The 8,819-nt window shown below is 45.0% G+C and overlaps 1 protein-coding gene across 1 annotated transcript in view; it reads left to right on the top strand.

Moving 5' to 3' along the window:
* Window positions 1–3,445: 3,445 nt before the first annotated feature.
* LOC108575600 (zygotic gap protein knirps-like) overlaps window positions 3,446–8,819 on the top strand; it is an 88,071-nt gene continuing 82,697 nt past the window's right edge. Inside the window, exon 1 of the mRNA XM_017938429.1 lies at window positions 3,446–3,484. Within this exon, the coding sequence (XP_017793918.1) occupies window positions 3,461–3,484 (24 nt within the window). The 5' untranslated portion in view covers window positions 3,446–3,460. The remainder of the gene's footprint in view (window positions 3,485–8,819) is intronic.

Below are 8,819 nucleotides of genomic sequence, written 5' to 3'. Positions count from 1 at the left end.
TTTTTCAATGTGTCTCCTCCTCTTTTCGGTTCGACCATTGTCTACCGTCGCCGCTGTGTTCTGTCTTTCTCTCTTTCTTTCTTGGATCGCGGGATCTGAAGAAAGGAAACCGCTAGAAGACGAATCGAGAACGTCACCTCGGTTAGTGTCGATGAATTATCACCCTGCATGGCCGTCTCGATCGGTCGTGACGCCTAACGGGGCCCGATTTATCTGGGTCTACCAGAACGACTTTTCGGGACCTGTTGGACCGAAGGTTGCGTGGGTGTCGATCTTTTGTCAGGCTGTTGTTGTATTGTACGGGAGTGCGAGCTACTTTCCGAACGGTGGAGTGTTCGGTGTCAATGTTTGATTTATCGCGAGTACTGTTGCGTTTGATTATTCGTCGAACGGAGGTGTTATTAATAATGTAACGGATATTCTTAGAAGTTGTAATCATTTTTCTCGAACACTGTTTATACGAGTATAGCGGGTGATTCGTTTGTCTGTTGGACGTGAAATATCGTTGCCGCTTTTTAGCAGTAGAAAAGTGTATTATGATTAATAGAACACCTTTCTTAAGGTCATTTTTTTCGAGATTTTAGAGTTACCGGAATTTTTTCGATCTACGAGACGTAATTTAAAAAAGCATTTTTGCTACCTTGAAAAATTACAAAAAATCACACACTGCCTGCTATTTGTCTATATTTTCTAAAAAAAATTTGCCTCAATTCCTCAAAGTGTGCTTACACATACGAGTCTCGGTTCGGAATATCCGTTCAGATGCATCGAGCCAGCCATTCATCACGAGCTTGTTAATTTCTTGTTATGAATCGACGCCGGGTCGACTACTGGTACCGACCTGAATGTCTTTAATAAGCGAAGAGGCCAAACGGTTTAAGAGCAAGCTCAGGTCGGTCCGCGTGCATGCGAGATATAGATTGTGGCCGATTGTGACCGGCAGCCATGATTAATCGCGACGATCAACCCTCGTGCGGGCAACGTGTGCCCTTCGAGCTTCCTCAATGCCCGCAATTAACCGAACGGTCCTTCTCTCTCTCTCTCTCTCTCTCTCCTCTCGCCGATACCACACCCAGGACAAAATTCGAACAATCCTCCTCTATCGAAACTGTATCTAAGCGATCTTGGGAATCGTGGAAATCGTGACCGCGGAAAAACACGCGGTCGACGCGTTTGAGGCCGCGTCAATCACGCTCTGGTTACGTCAGTACGCTCCCATGGCGGAACAGAAGGTAATTACGCTCGTTTAAGTGGCCGCCACGACAATAACAAACGCTCTTTAAAACGATAGTAAACGTGTCGTGCGAGATTCGCTAATTATCGTGCTAAAAAAAAGAAAGAGTACGTCGAGTATGTAATTAACATGATACAGCGATGTTTGCGTGTGATTCCTGCGTGTGTTACATCGATCAACGCAATAACAAAGTTGCAACAAGGTAAACGAATAACAAGCTGTACACAAAACGATGATCACACGTCAGGTGATCGATAGTGGAGAGATTATCAGATGAAGAAAGCAAGCGGTCGTTTTCAGCGTTGGAAAGGAGTGGCACGAGGAACATCTGTTCGGAAAATCTTTTTTGGCCGGTGTCATTAATACGGAACAGCGACACGTCGTCGTCGAGGTCCCGTGAAATCCTGAGGATCTCGTTATGCGTAACCGAGTACACGGAAGTGGCACAATGGTCGGGCGCCCCCGAGAAAGGAAGAGAAGAGGAGAAAAGGGACGTCCCTTAATCTGACGGCGCACATAAATTCGCGGGAACGAGTCAGTTTTCGTCGATACAAATCCGGGGCCCCGCGTCCAAAGGGGTTTTTCGCCAGATGTTCGATCGGCGCGTTTTCATTCTCAGGGCAGATCTAACGAGACGATTATCGACGATCGAGCCGATCGTGCTCTCGGTTCCACCATTGGGAATTACGCGGCAATTTTCCCCGGTAAAAGTTGAACGTAAAACAGATTGTCCGCGGTGGTTTCGAGCCGCGTTAAACGTCTTATCTTCATAAAATTTCCGGTTTTATTATACCATCGAGCGAAATGGGTGAGCCACGGTTCATAACGAGCGGTATTAAAGGGTTGTACGGTGCGTGACACGCGTTACGATTCGATTGCACCACGCACCACGGGTGGAGAACCAACCGTCGAGAACGTTTTCTCCAGAGAGAGAGAGAGAGAGAGAGAGATATGAGAAGAAAGGAAAAAAGGAGGAAAAAGGAGAAAAACTGTGCCAGGTTATGATCGCTGTAGGAGTTCTAATGATAGTTGAACTTCGAAAGGGCGGCACCGAGATTTTAATTCGAGAAGCGTATTTAATTGGATAAACGCGCGGTACGATTTCGGAATGTCTGATAGACTGTGGACGATGATCCAGCACGAGTCCGTGATTGCAGAACAAATCGACGAGAACTTCGCTTCACTTCGAGCGGATGAATAATGGAGGAGATCTCGGTTGATCGACACTAAACGGAAAGCCATAAAACCGCGACTTATATGGCCGGTGAATGTATAAAACTGTGCTGGTGAACCTGAACAATTTCTATCATTTTCTCGTCTTAGACGATCGAAATAGGATTAGCCTCGGGGTACGAAGGAGAGAAGTATCGTTCGCCATTCGGTTCCACCTACGTTTAATTTGCGTTTTGCCGCAGCAGAGTCAATTCTCCTTTTACCGTATAATCTCTTACCGTCAAAATTGCGCCGTAATAACAGGATTCAGCTGTAAAACTTGCTCTAAACAAATATAACTGCCAGCTTATATTTCACTTTGCATAGTAGGGTGTCTGTTGCTTGAAAGAATTATTCTCACAGTGTGATACCTTGCGTTAACCCTTTCGTGACCAGTAGATCACATATGTACGTTCCACTTGGGTAGTCGTATGAAATTTCATCTCAATTTAGTATCCATCACAGAGGCGATGATCAGATAAATATGAAATTCTTGAAAAAAATAATTGAAAGGGTTAAGTGACCAAAATATTAAATTAAACTCCTTCGTGCTTATTTTCATTATTTTCTTCATCTACATCAGATTGTTTAGAAAATTAGTCAAATTAATCTTCCTTCAAATGTTTCATCAACAAAATTCATATTTACCGAATAAAGATTTTTCCAAATATTGCATCTTTGGGGTTACCAAAGTATCCCAAAATTGTCCATATTTTGACTGCAATTTCAACGACCGGAAGTGACGAGAATTCCACCAATATTCCGGAGACGTCGGTCCTCCAATAGGGAGGCCGGTTGGGGCTGATGCGCGCGTCGCGACCGAGTGCCCTTGAATTAAAATGGTAATAGAAATGTACGGATTTGAATTGCGAATGTCATAGCGTGCAGGCCGCGGCTGAGCCCGGGATATGTATATGCTAAGCAGCGTCTTGTTTTGAATTTAGAACAGGCGCCATCTTGCCGGCGAGCGGTTTGCTCTTTGCCCCCTTCCAGCGGGTAATTCGTGCGCGACCAATGGGGATGCATTCCGGAAACCACGTATGTGCCGGCTGCTATAACCCACGAGCTCTATACGTAGCTATTTCATCGGGTGAAACACCGAACCCTCGCCTGTGTACCTTTATTCGTGACAGGCAGTAGCAAACTCATTAACCTTAGGCTCGCCCTCTTCTCTTTCGTGGTCATTTTTCGTTTTTTATTCACGATAGAAGAAGCAGCAGCAGAAGAAGGAGAAGAAGAAGAAGCTGTAATGCTATTTAGAAATGGGATATTTATTATCATACAGGCTCTGTTAATAGTTGTTGCGCGCGAAATTATTCACGTCACTGTTATCTTTTTCATCTTCGCACGCAACTGATGAATTCATCACTGAGAAAAAAGTGAACAAAGAAGGGATATTCCAGTTACGTCAGCCAGGACGTAAATTGAATTTTGAGTATGTTACAATGTATGTAATCCTTTCGGTATTAAACACGCAGATGATCTCACGATAACCGTGATCTTGAATAGCGCTAATAGGAATCTCTAATTATCGCGTGCAGTTTCCCCGTAGGAAAACGAGATGCAGAGCAGTTGTAGCGATTCGAACGTGATCGAAATAAAGGCAATTCTACGGAGAAAACGGTCACGTATAAAATAGACTCGAGATCTATGTTTAGCCGTGTGTTAAGTTACTTGGCAAACAAATTCCTAGCAATACCGAGCACGTCTCGAAAAAGCGATCGTCAGGAATCTTCTGCAATTAGACCACAGCTCTTTCACCAACGCCGATCCTTTCGCTCTCTGTTTATCCGGGGCAAACAGCCGCGCGCCGCGCACCGTTTCAACGAAACCAACCAAGAGAAAAGAGGAACTTAAGAAAACGCAAGCGGCGGAACAAGAAGATGGAGGAAGGAGTAGACGATCTTGGCACGAATCCACCACCCTCCTTTTGTGTCAGGACCTTTCTCCGCCTGGTATTATCCCCTCGCCTAAGTCAACAGGTCCTCCCGCGATGTCGTGCCTTCTCCTTTTCTCATCCTTTTTACCCGTCGACACCTTTGACCGATCGTTTCTTCCACCGTGTTTTTCCCCCCCGTTTAATCGAACCTCAGAAGCTGAGAGCGAGATTATTAGGGCGAGGCTGATGAAGTTAGATTCCAGGGATAATTCAGTGAAATCGTTTATCCAGTCTAGCGGGTTGGATATGTATGTAAAGCGTTCTGCAGTTGAAAATGATCGAGATTGAGATATGATGTAATACGCCACTCCCCACACGATGTCCAATTTTAATTATACCGCATGCCTGGATGCATGCTTACGTAAAGGATAATGAGGCGAGGATCGATTTCGTCTGGATCGAGACACACCGAGGATAATGGGAAAAAATTCCGGTTGCGTTCACTGGGAAACGTGACCGGCCTGCGAGCTGAATTTCGCGATCCTTCACAACTTCAGCTGCATCCTTGCTTCGGTGTGGGTTTCTTCGTGTATACCTGGATCCTTGGTGTATCCGAAGGATGTATCCTTGAATTCTTAAGTGAAAATCTTTGAAGCTTTCGAAGATTATTCGAATTCGTTTCAGTTGAATCTCTCACTTTACGAATTTCGATGATCCTTTTTCGTTTAGGTGCGTATTTGATATTGAGGATATATCGTTGAGATTCTAAGTATCACTACAGTTCTCGGAATTTGTCTCAATTGTGAATCAAGACCATAAATATGGTCTCTATTTTCTATTGGTCGCTTTTTTATACAGAATAACTCTACTGTTGAAACAGATAAATGAATCCATCCAAAAACTATCAGTTCTCTCTAAACTTCGCTACCTTTATCAAGAACCTGAGTACTCACAAACGAGGATACACAGAACCCTAACTATCAGAAGGAACAATTTCCTTAAAGGGTCGTCGACTTTGGTGCTTCCTTACGAACAAATTCCTCAATTAATAGATTCCCTTCTTGATCCAACCAACGTATTCCGCACAAACCGACATAATCCACTTAATCGATCATTAGACCGGTGTAAGCACGTTTCATGTTTTCCCTGCGTTTAGGAACACAGCAGCAGGCGGCCACTTTAATCGGCGAAATTTCATTTCCATCGGGCATATCGCACCGGCTGGTTACGACCGATCGAGCGTTCCCTGATCCGAGGAGAGAATGCCAATTACGTTTGTTTCCTCTGCGGTCTCTCCGCCGCGATAGTCTTGAGGCCCCTCGATCGTCTCGAGGCGCGGCGAGGCGAGGCGACGCGCGTGCATCGTGTGTGCGTTTTTCGACTCGGTTACTTCCGCATCGATGGAAACGTAGTCATATCGATGCAGCCGTAAGATAGCCGCCGGTGCCCCGTGTGTGCCGAGCGTTGTTCGCGATCAATAGATCGCTGTACCGGCGGATCGGCGATCTGGCGATCTAGCAGCGGGAGATCGTGTAGCGATCGTTCGTTCCGCGATCGCGCACAATACGAATCGTACGTTCCGGGGTCGTACCGGGGGCGACTGTCTACGTATACTACTTCGGATCCGTGAGAAGTGTGCTGCCTGCTCACGGACCCGTACACCGCTCGTGCTGCGCTGTAAAAGATACTTTCGACGACGATGTATCGTACGCGTCCGTGCCTGTAGCCCGCAGGGTGAAGCGCTGTTCTGAACATAGGCAACCGGACCAATCGTGGAAAACTCCCTTTGTTTCGAGCTGTGATTGCTCGCACTTGCGCAGACGTGAGTTTTTGGGGCTAGTTGCTCGTGCATGGATTCGTTACGAATTTTTTTGGTATCGTGACCCTGTGACACGAGGGTAATTTTGTGTGTCAGAGCTATTCAATTCCATTTTTTTTCTTCAAAATTTTACATTTTTCTCACAGCACAGTTTGCTCTTAAAGCGTGCTGTAGTTAAAGGGTTAACGACAAGTGTTTATCTATTGTTATTCGTAATGAATTTACGCTACGCTCGTAGGAGATGAAAAATTGATGGTTAAACTAGTTTCGGAATTTTCCCGCATTATCTATAATCTTTCATTACAGGGATCTGCGATATAAAACTGATTACGAGACGGTCTCTTAAATGCCATACCAGCATTATTCGCGGATCGATTGATTAGCGGTGTGACGTAGCCTTTCGCTGCGATAATTATTTGTTTAGAAAGTATCTCGAGAGTCTTTCAGAGCGATTCGGGTCGCAGGTCGGTGCCGTATAAAACGATCTAATCGACCGAATCGTATCCTGGTATTATCTCCTCCTATGAGACGTTTCAGCTGTTCTGTATCCCTTCTGAAAACCTTCTAATGTAGATTTTTCAGCAATCAACCGTTTCAATTATGAAAGTCATGTCTTGATCCTACAAACGTTTCTAGCACTGACAGTGACCCTGTCAAAAGTGTCCTCCAATTAAAAAAATGTATCATGCTCCGCATTCTTAATCTTCCTATTTCCAAATAAGGAAAGTGTCATCTTTGTCTCTATGGTGACAAAATATAAAAATTAGAATAAAGAATTTTTGAACAAAATTAGGTTACTTATTTCTTAAAGAAAAAAATATATATTAACTCGGTGTCCTTTATCGGTAAATCGACGCTGCATAGGAACAAACGAAATTCCCTGTGCATCGAATGTAAGACACACTCTGTAAGCATAGAAAATGAATAATTCGATCAAGAAGGTAGCAATTAATCTCAATTACACTTGGGAAAACACTTCACACTCCGGAGGCTAATGGAGGACGGTCCCCGAGCGTTCCTCTCCGTCACGATCTCTTTTTCGAGGGCTCGCGGGTTCCTCCGTCTGAAATAATATTTTCGAGGGACACCGATATGTTTTTGCCGGTTCTCAGGCACGCCGGGCATCCGTTGCTCGCGGAAGGTATGCGGCGTCAAGTATCTTAGCGGGCAAAAGTTATATTATACTGAGCGTATCTGATGTCTACATGCATGCTGCTCGTATATAGCAGGCATTCACGCCGGCGTTGCGCAGGCCCCGGGCACGAAATAATGCGCGAGGATCGGCTACGGCAGCTGCCGCCAGCCTCACAACGATATCAAAGGATTTGCTGATTCAGAGGCGCGCACACGAGCACCACGGCAAAAGCAGGAGGAACAGAGGGGGAAGGAGACGAGTGGTAGAAGAAGAAGAAGAAGAAGAAGAGGGAACGGATCGTCGGTTTTCCTCGCGAAGAATCGAAACGTCGATCGATCATCGAGGGCGTAACGTCTTCTCGGGCGCGGATCTAGCATAGGGAGACCGAGGGCTGACAGTCGTTCTTCAGCCGGAAGATTTATTTCATCGTTGAAAACGACGGCCCGTGGGAGTCGGCCAAAAAATTCCTACCCTTCTTGCGAGACACTTCAACGTTCTTATCTTCCTCTTTACTCCCTTACTACGTTCACACTTTCTGTCTTTCCGTTTATTTCTCGAGGTTTCTTCGGTCAACTGAAGACTCTGTAGCAAGAAGGGTGTAGCTCGAAGATTATAAATTTTTGGAAAATTAATGGAGTGTTTTACCCACTTAAAATCTACATATTAGTAGGCCATTATTGTACAATTATTATCGTACAATTAGTAAAAAGGGAGGTTAACCTTAGGAAACACAGGTGAGAGTTAAAAAGTGTCCAGAAAATCTGAAATTTTAGTTTCTTTCATAAAGTAACTTGTACAGGCCGTTACATTAGAAATAATTTTACAAATAATCGAATTAGATATCCTGTCCATTAACCAGTCGGTACTTCTTCAAATTAATTCAGAAAAATGTAAATTTGGCATTGATACCTTAATCTCGGTGCGCATATTCAATAACATGCGAAATAAGTTAATCTGCAAATGGATCAAACGAAAAATTAAACATTCCAACAGCTTACACATTCTAAGATTAACATCGTAAAACACTATTGCTCGGAAAGGTAGAATTTACCGAACGTACAATCCATCCTAACACCCTCTAGTACCTTCATCGTTGCTCTCTTACCGTGTCCACAATTTCTATCTTTATGTTTATACCTCGAGTTCGCTATAAACGACAATATTGTTGCTTTCAAAGCAGAACGATCCGTTGAATCCGTACTTCCATCGGTCCCTCTAACGACAATCTATCTCTCCCGGCTAGGGCACGCTCTTGAATGCGCTTGTTTCAGCCGATGGGATCTGCGGGGTGTCCCCGGGGCGACGTTTCGCAACGCGATTTATCGGCCGTTTATTTATTTTCGCCCGTTGCTGTCAGGCTCGATACCGGGGTGTCGATCGCTATCTTAATTTCGTATTGTGATCGGTCAAACGGCGCTGGACTCGAGCTGAATGGTGCCGAGTGTGTAGCACGTACACACGCGACACTCCTCTCTGCCCCCGCGACACCCTTTTGTAACCGCGGTGAACGCGGCGCGTTCGCTCTCGCCACGATGACATA

Source organism: Habropoda laboriosa, unplaced genomic scaffold, assembly GCF_001263275.1.
Source record: "Habropoda laboriosa isolate 0110345459 unplaced genomic scaffold, ASM126327v1 scaffold186, whole genome shotgun sequence".
NCBI lineage: Eukaryota > Metazoa > Arthropoda > Insecta > Hymenoptera > Apidae > Habropoda > Habropoda laboriosa.
Note: the sequence above shows the minus strand (reverse complement) of the source record. Positions and strands in the feature narration are given on the sequence as shown.